General features: G+C 33.1%; 1 protein-coding gene across 1 annotated transcript in view; it reads left to right on the top strand.

The window, feature by feature from the left end:
• DNAJC1 (DnaJ heat shock protein family (Hsp40) member C1) overlaps nt 1-18,886 on the top strand; it is a 238,681-nt gene that overhangs the window by 73,650 nt on the left and 146,145 nt on the right. Inside the window, exons 2-3 of the mRNA XM_002750091.5 lie at nt 11,697-11,798; nt 12,314-12,360. Coding sequence (XP_002750137.1) covers nt 11,697-11,798; nt 12,314-12,360 — 149 coding nt within the window. The remainder of the gene's footprint in view (nt 1-11,696; nt 11,799-12,313; nt 12,361-18,886) is intronic.

Below are 18,886 nucleotides of genomic sequence, written 5' to 3'. Positions count from 1 at the left end.
TTTTTAATTTTTCTTTTGTTGGCTTAGTAAAATTTTGGTAAAAATTAGTAAAGCATAAAAGTTTATATGCTTTTCTGTTACATAGTGGTTACCTTCTCATCCTTAAAGATAGTAATAAAATCTGTATTTTTCTACTAATAAATCAAAATAAAATAACAGCTTTTGCTTTACCACTTATCCTTGTTGGTTTTCTTCCTCTTCTTCTTTTCTTTTTTAAAAATTCTAGGCACTTTTAGCTTGTCTTTTATGGCATATTTCTTCTGTTTTAAGAACACTTATAGACACATATATTACAAATGAACAATCATAATATTTTCATATTTATTGCTCACTGTTTATGCTTTTTTAATTATGAAAAATAATAGAATATTTTAATAAATTCCTATATTTAATCATATCTCATTTAATAATTATCATTTTCCTATATTATCCTTTTATCTGAAGTATTTTAAAATGAGTATCAGACATTATGACATTTTATTCCTAAGTGCTTCACTGCACATCTCTTTAGATAAAGAGATATTAAATACCCAGGATACTATTATCCCATCCAATATAAGGAATAATTCCTTAATAGCATCTAGTAGCAGTCTTTATTCAAATGTTCTAGTTGTCTCAAAATTGCCTTTTTACTCTGGTTTAATTTGAATCAGGGACCAAACAAGTTCCATACATTACATTTGGTTGTTCTATCTCTTAAATCTCTTTATTATAAAACTGTTCCTCCTCCCTCTCCTTCTCCCACTGCCATTGACTTGTTAAAGGGACTTTCTTTTCAAGATGAATCAGTGGCAAGATTTAGTCTAAGATCTAGTTACCAGGTTATAGAAATGATGATTTTGTTTTGTGAATAGTTGGTCTGATGCTCCTGCCAAATCAGTTCCCCCAGTAATTAGATATCAGAAGCAGCTGTCTCTTGAAGCTACAGTCTTTTGTTTATATTTTGGAGAATGTTTACCTTTTTAATCTTATGTAGAGGACAGAGGTGTCTCCAACTCAAATAAATGTGTTACTAGTCTAAATTCATTTAGGTACTAGTTTAAAATAGGGGACAGAATGTATTCCTAAAATAAAGTAGCAGAATACATTCTTCTACTGTGATCAAAATTATTTTCTGATTTGTCAAGAAATCATTCTTATTGACTTTGACTCTCAAAAAATAATAAATATTCTCTATTAACAACCAGAATTTGATATAGATTAACCTATCACTGGTTATTATATATAGTTTAAAGCTGAAAAAGTCAATTAAAGCTATAATCGTACATAAATTTGAATACATTTCTTCAAAGGCAGTTGACTTTGACGGGGATCTGTTATGGAGAAACCCAAAGCCTCTGCCTACTTCTTTTGTAGCATATTGGCCATAGAAGCCCAGATTTAAAATTTATCATGAAGTAAACTATATTATTGTATTTATTATTTGTATTTGTCATGGAAAATTAGTTTTTACTTTGAAACTTATTTCTAAAACATTTTCTTTTTTCAATTTATTTTAAGTTTTATATGCATCTGGCATAAAATTCTGTAATCCTAAAGCTATTGTGATAAATTCAAGTTTCCTGCCTTATCCTCCTGATCCACTCACCAGAGACAACTTTCTTTAAATGTCTCTACTATTTAATTCTTCTAGGGGTAAATGCACTCGTGTACAGCCACCTATGTTTGTTTTGTTTTTTTGGTTGAGCTTTTTTTTTGAGAGGTTTCGGGTGGGTGAGGAAGCTGTGTTGACTGCTAAATTTAGCTGTGATGGCCAGAGTAAAGAGGGCAAAGTCATTAATAAGAGTTTAGCTTGAGCTTTTAATCAATAAATCAGATACAAAAATGATCCAAAGACCTGGTGAGAAAGATTACATGGAATTACAGTCAAGCATTGCTTAATGATGGGGATATATTCTGATAAATGCATTGTTGGGCAATTTTGTAGTTGTTCCAGAATCATAGAGTGCACTTTTATAAACCTAGATGGTATAGCCTACCATATACCTAGGCAACATAGTATAGACTATTTTTTCTAGGCTACAGACTTGTTACTAAACATATTACTAAGTACTGTAGGCAATTGTAACACAATGGTATTTATGTATCTAAACACAGAAATGGTACAGTAAAAATAAAGTAAAAAGATTTAAAATGGTGCTCCTATATATAGGTCAGCTCCATTATAATTTTATGGGAACCACTATCAGTCCATCATTGACCAAAATGTCATGCAGTGCATTGATTGTACTAATTTTGAGGCAGTTGGTCTTGATTAGTAACACTATACAAATTAAGGGTCCCAGATGTCAATTAGAGTTTGAAGTTCCTAAATATAGTTTGGATGAATGTTGTCTTCCCTCCAGTGAATCTGATAGCCAAATAAATTCTCTTCCCTTCAATTTAATACCCCTGAGTCTTTTTCAAGGGAGTAGGAGGTTTCATTAAGAAGAGTTTACTTGGTCAGATTCTGGATAAGGTCTTTTGTTTTTGGTTTTGGTTAACTAGCCAAATATTTTTCTACTACCTGGTACACCTAAAAATATGGGTATCACATTTGTGGAAACACTGTATAAATATAATGAGTTTTAGATTATTGTCAATCCATTGATTAAAATCAAGGTCAGCAAACTACAGTCTTGGGCCAAAAGCAGCCACTACCTGATTTTATAATAAAGTTTTATTGGAACACCACCATACCTATTTGTTTATGTATTATCTGTGGCTGCTTTCTCACTACAGTGGCAGAATTTAATAGTTATAACAGAGACTGACCCACAAAGCCTAAAATATTTATTGTCTGTTCCTTTACAGAAATAGTTTGCCAATCCCTGATATAAAGTAAAATAACAAATTTCCCTTAAGTCACCTAAGGCAGATTTTTCAGTGCCATTATATAGCAAAACTTAGGATAGGGACCATGGAAGGTACAAAATTAGGTTGAAATCTTTTGTTTCTTTTTTCTTTCTTTTTTTTTTTTTTTTTTTTTTTAGTGTGTTGATAACTGTAAATTTTCTTCTGAGCACTGTTTTTTGAGACGGAGTTTCGCTATTGTTACCCAGGCTGGAGTGCAATGGCACGATCTCGGCTCACCGCAACCTCCGCCTCCTGGGTTCAGGCAATTCTCCTGCCTCAGCCTCCCGAGTAGCTGGGATTACATGAGCGCTGTTTTTACTGCATCCTACATTTCAGCATGTTATGTTTTCATTTTCATTCATATTCTTCTTTAGTAATTTGTTTTTAACTTTAAGCACTAAATATCGTGATTTTTTGTTTTTGCTTAATCCTCAGTTGTCTTAAATTAGAAAAATAGTTATAATTAACTATTAACATTAATGAACTAAAATCTTCCAGAAGGAATGAATCCAAAAAGAAATATCTAACACATGATAAAATCCTGATATTTTATGGCCTTTCCTATTTTAGTCCCAAACATTCTAAACATAATGGAAGAAAGAGCTTTTCAGTTTTATTCTTTTAAAAACACCGTAGGTTTCTCTCCTGCTATGAGGATAGTCTTTTAACACATTCACAGTTATCTTAGGGAGAGACAACATAATGGCACTTTCATTCTTATCACAGTAATTTCTAATTTCCTTTTTGATTACTTATTGTTTAAAAGTGTGTTGTTTAATTTTCACATACTCGTGAATTTTTCAAATTTCCTTTTGTCATTGATTTCTGATTTGATTTCATTATGATTTGAGAAGATAACATGGTATGATTTCAGTCTTTTAAAATTTATTGAAACCTATTTTATAGCCTAAAATATGGTATATCTTGACTGGTATTCCATATGCACTTGAGAAAAATGTATATTCTCTTTTTGGGTGGAATGTTCTATAGCTTTCTGTTAGGTGTGTCTAGTTGGTTTATACTGTTGTTCAAGTCTTTTGTTTTCTTACTGTTCTTTCTGATTGTTCTAGTCATTATTAAAAGCAGTGCTGAAGTTTTCATTACTATAGAATTGTCTATTTCTCCTTTCAGTTCTGTTAAATCTTCATATATTTTGGGGCTCTGTTAGGTGCATGTTTATGTTATTTTTATTGTTATATCTTCTTGATAGATTGAACTTTTTTTGTCATTAAATAATGTCCTTTGTCTTTTGGAACCATTTTTGTGTTAAAACTGATTTTTTCTAATATTGGTATAGCCACCCAGCTCTCTTTTAGTTACTGTTTGTAAGGAATTATCTTTTTTTAATCCATTCGCCTTTGACCTCTCTTTTTCTTGGTTCTAAAGTGAGTCTCTTATAGACACCATGTACAAAAAAAATCCTCTCTTGCCATCATTAGTAGAGCCTTAGAAACTGCGACTTGCAGTAGGTCCTTAAATAACATCATTTCCTTCAATGTTGTTTCATTATGACATGAAAAAAACTGTTTTCGTTATATGTCATTTTTCTTTAAGTTGCAGTTTCTAAGAACCTATCAATGACCTTAAGTGAGGACTTACTGTAAATGGATCATGTTTGTTTTGAATTCATTCTGTCAATATCTTCATTTTAATTGGACAGTTTAACCCATTTAATTTTAAAGAAAATACAGATAAGGAATGACTTACTTCTGCTATTACTTTCTGTATAATGTATATCTTCTTTGTTCTCCAGTTCATCCATTACTACCTTTTTTTGTATTCAGTTTTTTTTCCTAGCATACTATTTGATTCACTTTTCATTTCTTTTACTGTATATTTTTATATGCTTAATTTTTGCCATGGGAAGTATAATTAACATCTTAATTTATAGCAGTCCAGTGTGGATTAATACCAATTTAGTCTCAATCATATAAAACTTTTTGCTAGAATGTGAGATGCAAAAAAGAAAAATGTAAAAATTAATTTTAAAAAGAATAAAAAATGTTGCTCCTCTAACAAACACTGTTCTCTCTTCCTTATGTTGTTTATTGTCACAGATTACATTTTTATGTATATAATGTTTGCCATAGACCTAGATTTATATTATTTATTTAACCATAACAGAGTTGTATAATTACTGCTTTATGTAATTGTCTTTTAAATCATGTAGAGTAAAATTGAAGTTATTGACCAAAATACATTAATAATGACTTTTATATTTATCTATATAGTTGCCTATTTTACTCTATGATGCTATAACAAAATACTTAATGCTGGGTAATTTATAAACAAGAGAAATTTGTTGCTCACAGTTCTAGGGACTGGGAAGTCCAAGACAAAGATACTAGCATATTCACTGTCTTGTGAGGGCTCATTCCTCATAGATGGTACCTTCTGTGTGTCCTCCCAGGACAGAAGGGCAAAAAAGGGACAGCTCTATGGGACATCTTCTACAAAGGCACTAATCCCACTTGACCTAATCACTTCTCAAAGGCTTCACCTCTTAATATCATCACATGGGGGACTAAATTTCAACACATGAGTTTTGGAAGGATGCAGACATTTAGACCACAGCGTTGTCTTTACCAATGTTTTTAATTTATTTGTGCTGATGTGAATTACTGTCTAGTATTTTTTTTCTTTCAGCTCGAAGGACTCCTTGTAGCATTTCTTATAAAGCATGTCTACTAGCAATGAATTCTAATTTTTTTAACTGGGCTATCACAGTTTCTTTTGTTTTTGGGGGATAGTTTTGTTGGATGTAGACTTCTTGGTTGACAGATTCTTTGTTGTTCCTTTACTACCTTCTACCCTTCATAATCTCTGATGAGAAATTAGCTGTTAACTTCATTGAAGATCCCTTGTACATGGTAAGTTGCTTCTTTTGCTTCTTTCAGGACTCTTTTTCTTTTAATGGTTTGATTATAATGTTTCTAGGTTTTCTTCAGTTTTCTCCTACTTGGGGTTTGTTGCGATTCTTAGATATGTAGGTTTATGTCTCTCATCAAAATTTTGAAGTTGTAGTCATTTTCTTCACATATGTTTTCTGCCCCTTTTTCTTCTCCCTCTTGAAGTCTCATTATGTTTGTTGGTGCTTTAAATAGTGTTCCACAGGCCTATTAGGCTTTGTTCATTTTCTTATTTTTTTTTTCCTTTCTGTTCCCCAGATCAGGTAATCTCTATTGATCTATCTAAATGTTCATTGATTCTTTCTTCTGCCTACTCAAACCTGCTGTTGAGCCTCAACTAGTAAAATTTTCATTTCAATTATTACATTTTTCTCGTCCAGAATTTCTATTTCGTTTCTTTTTAAAGTTTATTTTTGTTGATATTCTCAATTATGTGAGACATTATTCTCATATTTTCCTTTAGTTCTTTGTATATACTCTTTGAGCATATTTAAAATAACTGATTTAGAGGCTTTGTGTAGTAAATCCTGTATATGGATTTCCTCAGGGACAGTTTCTGTTAATTCCTTTTTTCTCTGTGTGTGGATCATACTTTCTTGTTTCTTTGCATGCCTCATAATTTTTTATTGAGCATGAGACATTTCAGATATATAATGTGACAGTGATACTTTTCTACTTTCTTAGATGTTTTTGTTGCTGCTTATTGTAGTTGGTGTTGTTTGTTTAGAGACTTTCTGAAATAGACACTTTTGTAAAGTTTATATTCTGTGCTGTGTATGGCCACTAGAATTTCTGTTCAGTTATTTTAGAATCTCTGGTCAACTAATGACTGGGCAGATATTTTCTTAACACTTGGACCCAGAAATATATAGTCATGCATTGCTTAATGACAGGGATGCATTCTGAGAAATGCATCACTTGGCAATTTTGTCTTTGTGTGAATATCACAGTGTGTTTATACAAATCTAGATGGTATAGCCTACTACAATTCTAGGCTATATGGTATAGCCTACTGCTCCTAGGCTACAAACCTGTATAGCATGTTACTGTACTGAACACTGTAGGAAATTGTAACACAAAAGTATTTGTGTATCTAAACATATTTAAGCATAGTAAAAATACAATATATAAGCCAGGCACAGTGGCTTATGCCTGTAATCCCAGCACTTTGGAAGGCTGAGGTGGGCAGATTACCTGAGGTCAGGAGTTTGAGACCAGCCTGGCCAACATGGTGAAACCCCGTCTTTACTAAAAATACAAAAATTAGCCGGGCATGGTGGCAGGCACCTCTAATCCCAGCTACTTGGGAGGCTCAGGCAGGAGAATCGCTTGAACCCAGGAGGTAGAAGTTGCAGTGGTCGTGCCATTGCCCTCCAGCCTGGGCAACAAGAGCGAAACTCCATCTCAATAAAACAAAACCCAGCATAATAGGTAAAAAGTATATGTATATAGGGTATTTACTATGAATGGATCTTGCAGGAGTGGAAGTTGCTCTGGGTGAGTTAATGAGTAAGTAGTAAGTGAATGTGGAGGCCTAGGACATTACTGTACACTATAGTATAAACACTGTACACTTAGAGTACACTAAATTTATTTTTTAAATTATATGATCTCTTCAGTAATTAATTCATCATAGCTTACTATGTAACATTTTTACTTTATAAACTTAACTTTTTGACTTTTTTGTAATAACACTTAGCTTTAAACACAAACATATATAGCTGTATAAAAATATTTTTATATCCTTATAAGCTTTTTTCTATATTTAAAATTATTTAATTTTTAATTTTTAAACTTTTTTGTTAAAAATGAAGGCACAAACACAAATTAGCTTAGGCCTACACAGGGTCGTGATCGCTAATATCATATGTCATTTAATTGGAAGGTCTTCAGGGTTAGTAACATGCATGGATGGAACTGTCATCTTTTATAACAATGCCTCCTTCTGGAATACCTCCTGAAGGACCTGCCTGAGGTGCTTCACATTTTTTTTTAAAAGTTCACTCTAAAATAACCATAGTAGTTTAGTAAATACATAACCCAGTAACATGGTCATTTATTATCATCAAATATTATGTACAGTACATAATTGTATAGACTATACTTTTATACAACTGGCAGCACAGTAGATTTGTTTACACCAGCATTACCACAAACACATGAGTAATACATTGCATTATGACATTAAGAAGGGTAAGATATCACTAGAAGATATAAATTTTTTAGCTCCATTGTATTCTTATGGAACCACCATCATATATGCTATTCCTTGTTAATAGAAATATTGTTATGTGGTATATAATCATATACACATAAATAAATAAATACTAATATATATATATATATATATTTCCAGTGTTTGCTAGTAGACTATGTATACCATGGGGTCATACCTTCAGCATTCAATTGGATAGTTTACATCTTTCTTAGCTTCAGTTTCTGGTTGTGCAGAGCCTGAAGATCAACCAGAATTGAGAACTTAGGGTCTTCTCAAGTTTTTCTGAGCGTATGCTCTGTCTTGGGCATGAACATGGCCTTCTAGTTTCCAGGGAATATGTAGGAGCTTTCAAAGTGCTTAGTCCCTAAAACATCTCATTCTTCAGTCTGTCTTCCCAAGCTTTTTGAAAGCATGTTTGTAGGTTCTAGCAGGGGAGTGCAGCTCTTCGTATACCCTTGACCAAAGACTGGTCCTCCTCTATCGGGTCATCCTCTTCGACCAAGCATGCAGCTTTGGGAGGGACACACATGGAGCAGTGAGGGAAGAAGGGGACACCAACCTAGCCAGCCAGATTAGTTGAATCAAACCTGGTGATCAGTGGGGTGACAGATGTCACAACCAGATTTTCCACATATCCCCAAGCTTCTTGATAAATCAACCTTAGCTTACTATGTAACATTTCTACTTTATGAACTTTTTAACTTTTTGACTCTTTCATAACACTTAGCTTAAAACACAAACATATATATAGCTCTATAAAAATACTTTTGTATCCTTACAAGCTTTTTTTCTATATTTATGGAAACAATTTATTATATTCATTGTTTGCCTTAGTAGCTACTCCTTATCCCATTCAGCACTAGCTGATACATTTGCCTTTGGGCCAGGCACAGTGGCTCATGCTTATAATCCCAGCACTTTGGGTGGGAGGCCAAGGCAGGTGGGTTGCTTGAGCTCAGGAATTTGAGACCAGACTGGGCAACATGGCAAAACCCTGTTTCAATAAATCAATAAGATTTTAAATGTTTGCAACAAATGGCCTAACTGCCCTGATAGAGTTCTGAGTTTGGCAAAATAAAAGCAAGTCCTTTATACAGTTTAAGCCAACAGAGAGGTTAAAACAAAACCACAGCTCTTTGAGAACAAGGCCAACTCTGCTTTCTCTGGTACCAGGAACCTAACCAAGGACTATGGTTGGCACCCCTTAGAGGATCATCTTTTTCTTAAGGGCTTGCCTAATTGCTGTAAATTTTGACTGGTTTTCAGAGATCAGATAAAGTTGATTCTGACAGTTTTTGCCAGTTTTGTGGAGGAGCGAACTTGGACTTCCCTAACATGCTGTTTTTGCTGACATGCCATCGCATTATTTCCATTTTGATAAGCTTATATTAATTTTCAGAGTTTGTTGTTGTTGTTGTTGTTTTGGAGACAGGATTTCACTGTGTTGCCCATGCTGGAGTGCAGTGGTGCAGTCACGGCTCACTGCAGCCTCGACTTCCTGGGCTCAAGTAACACCCCCACCTCAGCCTCCCAAGTAGCTGGTATTACAGGCGCATGCCACCACACCCAGCTAATTTTTAAAATTTTTTGCACAGTTGGGGTTTTTTCATGTTGCCCAGGCAAGACTGGAAGCAGGAAAATGCCTTAGGTGACTATTAGTTGTTTTTATTTTAAAGTAAGAAATGTTCCATAGTGAGCATGTATTAATTTTGTAATAGAAGAAAATATATAGCTCTTATTTTATATGAAATCTACCTGTGGAATAATTTGATATAGTCCCAATTTAATAAAATCTAAAAGTAAAATCCCAATTAGAGATTGGTTATTCATTTGACACTTGATGTCTTTTCTTAACAAAAGGATTCATCATCGATTTTCATTAAATAATTATTTGTTTCTACCATGTTATCTGTAGTCTATGTAGGGAATGTATCAATTTTATTAAGTATATAAGAATGAAAATTACAACCCTGTTAGCTGCAGTACTTTAGTAATTTTATGACTCCGCAGCCTTCTACAAGTCACAAAAATACTCACACTTAGGGTAACATCCTAATCTGGAGCAACAAGCCCCAACTGGTAATAAAACTAATGGTTTACAAAGACAAGCTTGGCAGACAAATTATAGTCTCACTTTGTCTTTCTCCAACTCTCTGTAAAAACTATTGATAATATTTAATCCGAGGTATATGGATTTTTTTGTATTGGTTTGGTGTTTCATCACTGAATTTCTTAGTAGTTTTTGGAATTAATTAGACTGCCTGCTATCAAACGAGAGACATTTAGTAAGTAACTTTACTGTCATTTTGCCCAATATGAATATGTTATTTGAATATATTTTAAGTTTAATACAGATCAAGTTTTAAACCCCAGCCAGGTACACTGGCTCATACCTGTAATCCTAAGCAGTTCGGGAGGCCGAGGTGGTTGGATCACTTGAGGTCAGGAGTTTGAAACCAGCCTGGCCAACATGGGGAAACCCTGTCTCTATTAAAAATACAAAAATTAGCTGGGTGTGATGACATATGCCTATAATTCCAGCTACTCTGGAGGCTGAGGCATGAGAATCGCTTGGACCCAGGAGGTGGAGGTTGCAGTGAGCTGAGATTGTGCCACTGCACTCCAGCCTGGATGACAGAGTCAGACTGTCTCAGAAAAAGGTTTTTTTTTTGTTTCTTTTACTTTTATACTTTAAGTTATACTGTTATACTTTAAGTTCTGGCCCATGTGCAGAGCATGCAGGTTTGTTACTTAGGTATACATGTGTCATGGTGGTTGGCTGCATCCATCACTCCATCATCTACATTAGGTATTTCTCCTAATGCTATCTCTCCGCTAGCCCCCCACCCCCTTCCATTCCTTCCCCTACTATCCCTCCCCGCCTTTTAAACTCTACTTGACAGTGTATTCTTTGTTATTATTATGCATTTTATACTGACCTTGTAGATATGATGTTGTCTGATTTTACCTGTGCATACAGGATTATATAAAATGTAATTTTAACATCCACTTAATCTAAGTATTGAACTTTGGTTACCTTTTAAATGTATTTAAACTATACTAGTAATATATAAATATTTGGCAAATTTATTTTTACAAACCAGACTGAGGAGGTTAGACAACATTGAAAACACCCTTTAACGTACTAAGTAAATGATAAGTACAGTATATTTAACTCTTTCTAATTATAATAATTTTTGATAAATGCAAATTTAACTCCTTTCAGATAGGCATGGTTTTTGACATGTGAAAGTGAGATTCCATAGGTTGTTGCTAAGATGATAAATTCAATATAAATAACAATAAAGAAACCATATGGTAAGCCTGGGATTCAGAAATTGTCTTTAACGTTTGCCAATAAATAAAGAGTTTCTTTGAAGGCACACAGATGTATTAATTTTTAATTTGTTTCTTTTTGATCTCTTAATTACTGCAAAAGATTTATTGGTTAATTTTAGGAAGGCAAGTGTTTGAAAAGTTTGGCCAAATACTGTCTTCTTTAAAAGACTGTATGGTAATGAAAAGTTAAGAGGAGAGCCAAATTAGATTGAATAATTGTTCAGTCATGTGGGTCAGGCTGGTTGCATAGCCTGGTTGTTAGACTGATTGCTCAAATTACATTGCCTGGGGTCCTGCACTTGGTTGGCTGTCTTCTCAGATCTTAACAAGGTTCTGGGAATTTCTTTTTCTGACAAAGTTTGCTTTGTATTTTCCCCTCCCCCTACCACCTCCAGGATGCTTCATCTGCAGACATCAGAAAAGCATATCGTAAGCTTTCACTAACTTTACATCCAGACAAGAATAAAGATGAAAATGCAGAAACTCAGTTTAGACAAGTAAGTGAAATATGCTATTTTATATACATATATATATTTTGTGTGTGTGACAAATGTACTAATATGTTGTTGGTAGAAATATTCACTTGTATGTGGAATATTTTCATTTGAAAATGAGGTTGTAGTTTAAAAATATAGTATTATATATGTTTTTATTCAAGTTTCTACAAAATACATTTTTACCATTTTGTATTATTAGCATCTCTAAATTCTTGGAGGGTCACAAATGTCAGAATTTTCTTCTCTAAATTACAGCTTTTGCTTTTAAAATGCAATTTTAAAATAAGTATTACTTTTATAACTGTCAAAACAAAGATTTATTTTGATATCAAGCAGTTTTAACCTCTTAAGGTACTACCAAAACATGAAGTGTTACTCATAATTGAGATTGCATCTGTTTATTGTATATATGGGCACATAGGATTTTCTGCATGTGTATTGTAGTACCTTCACGCTCCTATGTGATTTCTTATAGTTGAGAGTATTTTTATTTTAAAGTAATGCTTTTATTTTAGTTGGTGGCCATTTATGAAGTTTTAAAGGATGATGAACGAAGGCAGAGGTGAGTGTTCGTTTCTGCTTTTGAATTAAGATGTTATAGGTTCATGCAATAGTTTATAAAGAATTAAGTCTCCTTAAACATTTTATTATTATGTTAGTATTTTATTTTTGTTCCTTCCAAGAAATGCAGTGTTTTAAAAATGTGTGTTTGAAGCAGAGTTAATTTTATTGAAAGTATTCAATAGATTGATTCGATACTTACAAGCTTCAGGATTATGAATCATAATTTTAGCAAGTCCTGGCTTCCTTAATAAGATTTTTAACATCAATGTTTATGCCCTGGGAAATACAAGTACTCCTTGAATTCAAATAACTGTCCATTCTTTCCCATATATCAGTAATAGTTCCTATCTGTGCATGGGGCTTGGTGCTTCTTACCCCCACCGCCATTTCTTAAATGTTTGAAATAGACTGTTAGTGATAGTCAAGGTTAGTACTGTTTCTTGATGTTTTGTCACTCTCAAAATAATAAACCCAATTACATAAGTTTCTATAAGCCTGTAGAAGATAGGAGTAGAAGAAAAGTTTGCCTCTTTCTTCTATTTCTTTTGCTTCCTTCCCTTCCTTTACCCTGCTCTGGTGATTCTGTGTTCGGGGTTAAACTTCAGAGTGGAGGCAGCCCCTCACAATAAGACTTCTCTGTGCCCCTTTCAGAGGAGTGACAATATATTTATATAGTAGTTTATAATGACAGTGACTTAAGAGATTACACAGGGGCCTCTTTCCTCTACTCTTACAGAATGTATGGGATGTAGACATCATTTCAACAGCCTTCTAAGTTTTTTAAGTCAGACCACAACACACACACACACACACACACACACACACACACACACACACAACTAAAAGAAAAGTTTCACAAAATACTACTTACTGCTTGTGAAATAGACTATTTTCTATTCTAGGCTAGACTAGTCTTTTGGTGTTTTTTATTTATTTTTAAACAATGCTGGTTGTTAAATGGATTTCATGAGATGCTAGTGGACCACAATCCAAAATTTGAAAATGTCGTTCTACAGTATAAGAGTACTTTTAAAAAACAAAATAAAACAATACCTAGGTATCTGAGATTTAAGCAAAAGTCAGGCCTAAATAAATATCTGTTTCTCTGAATAGGGGTTAATACATCTTCAGACAACTCAATAAATTATGCTATGTTACATTCTGAATCTTTCCTCAAATGTATTATCTGGAATTAGTCTGTATGCTAAAATGTTAGCTACCAGTCTTGATTCTCATCTTCTTAACCATTTAATTTGAATACCTCTGTTTGTTAGATAACAAAGCACAAGGATTCAAGATCTTCTCTTAAAAGTATTCTTCGCTTTATAACAAGGGCTGGCATTGGTCCAGATACCATAGCAGACATTCCTCTGGTTTGAGATAATCCATAGTGTTGAAAGAGTCCGAGAAGTGTGTTGAAAGAAGTTTTGGTCATTCTGTGCATATTTTCTAGTTGGTGTCTCTGTGAGCCCCTAGTTTTGTTTCACATATCAAGAATGTGCCTGTAAAGGTAGGTTTATTTAGTCTTCTAACATCTTTGGCTTGAGGTTTTTTTCTTTTTGTTTGTTGTTATCTTAAAAGTCAATGAACTTTGTAATAATTTCTTTCAGTTACCAAAATTATTTCTATCTTTTCAAAACAAATCACTTCTTATATATAAATGGTTTCTTCATTAACATGGAATCATCTATTAATAAATAACATCATCTCTTTAGGATTAGTTCTCTCATTTATTTTAGAGAGTTGGTGGAAAAAATGAACCTGACAGTTACACAAACAGCTGTAGTATTTATACCCCTTGAGGCACAAGTAACTCTTTGGTAACTGCTTTTCCTTGAGGCAAAAGTCTTAACTAATCAAGCTAAGAATCACTCCTCTGAAGCTTGTGCCTGAGGCCAGGTGACCTATGAGTATTTAAACATATAGGAGACAGACCTTTCTGCAGACAATTACTTAATGTTTATAATTCCTTTAGGAAAAAAAAAAGTACAGTCAGCATTATCTTCTAAAAGAAGATTATCTACATGTTGATATTTAAAATGCTTTTTAGTATCACAGTTATTTGCTGTAAATATTCATTAAACAATGCTTTTAAATGTGTAACCTTCCAGGAATTGGTAAATTGGGAAACTGTCATAGACATGTTTCCTATTTATTTCCCATTTATATAATTATATTTTCTCTGAAATCCGATGTATTATTTGAATTTTGCTGGAAAAGGGAATAGCAGTAAAATAGATAAATTAACAAACAGAATAGCTTTTTTAAAAAAAAGGAAAAGCTGGTTGGGTGCACTGACTCACATCTGTAATTCTAGCACTTTGGGAGGCTGAGGAGGGCAGAACCCTTGAACTCAGGAGTTCGAAACCAGCCTAGGTAACATGAAGAAACCTCATCTCTACAAAAATACAAAAGTTAGCCTGGTGTGATGGCTCATGCCTGTAGTCTTAGCTACTCAGGAGGCTAAGGTGGGAGGATTGCTTGAACCCCGGAAGCAGAAGTTGCAGAGAGCCCTAATGGCACTACTACACTCAGCCTGGGTGACAGAGTAAGACCCTATCTCAAAAGAGAAAAAGAAAGGAAAGGCCAGTTTTATTTGATTCTTTTAACATGCTTATTTGGGTATAATTTACATGCAATAAAAGTCACTTGTTTTAAGTGTACAGTTAAATGCTTTTTAGTTTATTTACAGAGTTGTACAAACCAGCAGCACAGTCCAGTTTTAGAACATTTACATCGTTTCAAAAAAGCCTTAAGCCTATTTGCAGTAGTCCCCCTCCCTGATCTCCAGCTCCAGGCAATTACTGATTTGTTTAGTGTGTATATATATTTGTCCTTTCTGGACATTTCCTATAAATGCAGTCATGCAATATATAATTTTTTTGTATCTGGCTTTTATCAACATAGGTTTTTGAGATTCATCTGTATTGTATCATATAACAGTAGTTCATTCTTTTTTATTGCTGAACAGTATTCCATTGTATGGATATACCGCTTATGTTTATCTGTTCACCAGTTGATGGACATGTGGACTTTTTCCACTTTGGGGCTACGATGACCAAGGCTTCTATGAACATTCACATAAATCTTCAGATGGACATATGTTTTTATTTCTCTTGAGTAGATTCCTAGGAGTGTAATTATGAATAAACTTTTAAGCCTTTTTTCCCCCAAGAATATAGACTGTAGCATGAAAATACAGTCATGTACTGCATAATGGCATTTCATTCAATGAGGGACCACATATACAATGCCAGCCAGGCGCAGTGGCTCACCCTTGTAATCCCAACACTTTGGGAGGCTGAGGTGGGAGGATAGCTTGAGCCCAGGAGTTTGAGACCAACCCTGGCAACATAACAAGACCCTATCTCTACAAAAACTTAAGAAACATCAGCTGGATGTGATGTTGTGTGCCTGTAGTCTCAGCTACTTTGGAGCCTGAGATAGGAAGATTGCTTGAGCCTGGGTGGTCAAGGCTGCAGGGAGTCATGATCGTGCCACTTTATTCCAGCCTGGACGACAGAGTGAGACCCCATCTCTAAGACAGCAACAACAACAGCAACAACAAAAAAAAACAATGCTAGTCCCATAAGATTATAATACTGTATTTTTACTGTACCTTTTCTATGTTTAGATATACAAATATTTACCACTGTGTTACAGTTGCCTATAGTATTCAGTACAGTAACATGCTATACAGGTTTGTAGCCTAGAAGCAAGTTAATACCATATAGTCTAAGTGTGTAGAAGCTATACCACATAGATTTGTGTAAGTACACCATGATGTTCATACAATGAGGAACTCACCTAACAATTTGCCTAATGATGCATTTCTCATACCCAATCACTGTCATTATTTATTTATTTATTTTGAGATGGAGTCTTGCCCTGTTGCCCAGGCTGGATTTCAGTGGTATGATCTCAGCTTACTGCAACCTCTGCCTCCTGGGTTCAGGCAGTTCTCCTGTTTCACCCTCCCGAATAGCTGAAACTACAGGTGTCTGCCTGGGTAATTTTTGTATTTTTAATAGAGATGGGATTTCACCTGTTGGTCAGGCTGGTCTTGAACTCCTGACCTCAGGTGATAGACCCACCTCAGCCTCCCAAAGTGCTGGAATTACAGGTGTGAGCCACTGCACCTGGCCTTACTGTCATTATTAAAGCATACCTATAACAGGTTTTCCTGGTTATTATAAGAAAGCCTAGCTTAGCAGCCTTCTCTAAACTCCTTAGCTAACTTGTTTGGGGAAACAGTAACACAGCTATGTTTCAACGATTCTTATGAGTGCCCTGAACATTAGTTGAAGTAAAGTACTGAGTACCAGTCATTACATTTATATACTAGATTGTGCTTTAGTAATATTAACATACCTACTTTTGTTTAAAATCTATTATGAATTTTTAACCAGTCTTATTTTGCTAAACCAGTTATACAACTTTAAAATTTTTTGTCTATTTCATGTTACTATAGTTATACAAGTTGAATGTGTTTTTTAGTTTGCTAAAGTTTTATTTACAAATGCAGTTAAAAGTATAGTTATTTCAGCCTTAATCTATTAAACTTTTATAAATTCATTAACTAGTTATTGTAAATTTCATTACAGTTGTGTTCAAATCAAAATAAACATTAGTCTGAGAATAGGAAATTTATTTTAGCACCTTTCCTAAATAAAGTGCAGTGTACCACAATTTTTGGCATATATATAGTTTTTTCAAAGAAGAGTGAGATCAATTAATTTAGACTTGTTTTCTGTTTATAATCTTTGTACAAGTAGTTTTTATTCAAAGTTACAAAATGTGACCTAAATGGAAATTATGTTAGTATTGTTTTAAACTAAAAATTCAAGCTTTATAATATGGAAAATTCATAATTAGGCACATGCTAGAATTGTTTAAATATTTATTTTCATAGTATATAGATTTTTTATTTTAGTTACATAATTACTATTTTACATTTTAAATTTCCATATATTTTTCTGCTGCTAACTTCAAAAAAATTTGTTTTCCAGTGTTTATATTAGCCTAAATATATTTGATGAATTGAAGATTATAGTATGAAACTCACTAATGATTATGTAACCATTATTTTATGTTCATGATGTGTATTTTAAGAAAAATCAAGTGAAAAAACACACATTAGTCCATATGTTGGATGTGTGGAATTGATCAATTAATGTTTTGAGTTCCAAGAAAATGCCATTATAGTTCCCTGTGATTTTTAGCATTAGTGATATTTTTTATCATAGAGATTTATTTCTTTTATCTTACAGCACATTTAAACATTTGTACATTTTTAATCTGGCTTTAACAAATAATTGAGAACAGTTTATATGAATCTCAAATACAGAGCATTTTAACAGTTATATGTTTAAATATAGAAAAGCCTTATAAAGTGGTGTTATAAATTTTATGTCTTGTCAACACAATATTTCTTCTTAAGTAACTTATGAAAATAGTGTCTGTGTGTACTTTAAGAAATGTATTTTCAATGTTTCACCAGGAAAGCAGTGATTTATCTTTTAAAAGCATATATTCTAAAAAGTGAACTATAATGGAAGCTATCTTTTCTTAAAATGACCAGTCGTGTGAGCCATAATGTTCATTGATAGTAAAATCAATAGAGCATTGATTCTAAGCTTAATCCTTAGAGACTGTTGTTTAGAGTAACAGACATGAACTAGTAAATATCTAGTTCTGTTTAATGTGTTCAGTGCATGAGGTTTTGCTATCTTGAATACAATTTATGCATAGGGTAGAAAATAGTAGCAGTTAACAGACACATAGCACTTTCAGTTATGATGGTGATAAAATACTTGATATGAGGTTCTTAACTATGTAGTTCAACTGTTTTCTTTTCTGCTATAGTTTAGTTATATCCAATACAAATTTAATACTTAAGAGTGCTGCTAAGGAATTATCTCCATTTTCTTAGATGTTCTTTATCAATAACTATGCTTTTTACATGAAATTATTTCATGGGAGAGGTTTGCTGAAAATAATGATTTTTACATTCACCTTTTTTTATCCTTTAACAAATCTGAAGTAGAATATGGTTTGAGAATAGATTCAAGACTTAAAATTGATTGGACTTCATTTGAATGTTGTAATCTTATGTTAGAGCACTTGAAACCTTTTTACCTATACATTTCTAACTTAAAATAGATTAACATAAATTATTTATGTTATTAAATAAAATATTTATTAACATAAATATAAGAGATTAACATAAATTTTTGATAACATGAATGATAGTTTTCTATGAAGTCATTCTTATATCTGGATGTTAATATTCAAGAATTTCTATAAATATTGAAAAAGAATATTTAACCTCAAATTTTTCTGGTCCAGCTACTGCAAAACCATATATTAATTTTTAGACTCTTGTATATTACACAATTTACTTTTTCAGAGTTTAGTACTAATTGATGTCCTTTGCGTTCAACATTGATTATTCCAATTTGATAGTATTTTTAATAACCTAAGTTGATCAAAAAGTCAGGTTTTCTAGTTTTGCTAATAAAATA

Source organism: Callithrix jacchus, chromosome 7, assembly GCF_049354715.1.
Source record: "Callithrix jacchus isolate 240 chromosome 7, calJac240_pri, whole genome shotgun sequence".
Taxonomy (NCBI): Eukaryota; Metazoa; Chordata; class Mammalia; order Primates; family Cebidae; genus Callithrix; species Callithrix jacchus.
Note: the sequence above shows the minus strand (reverse complement) of the source record. Positions and strands in the feature narration are given on the sequence as shown.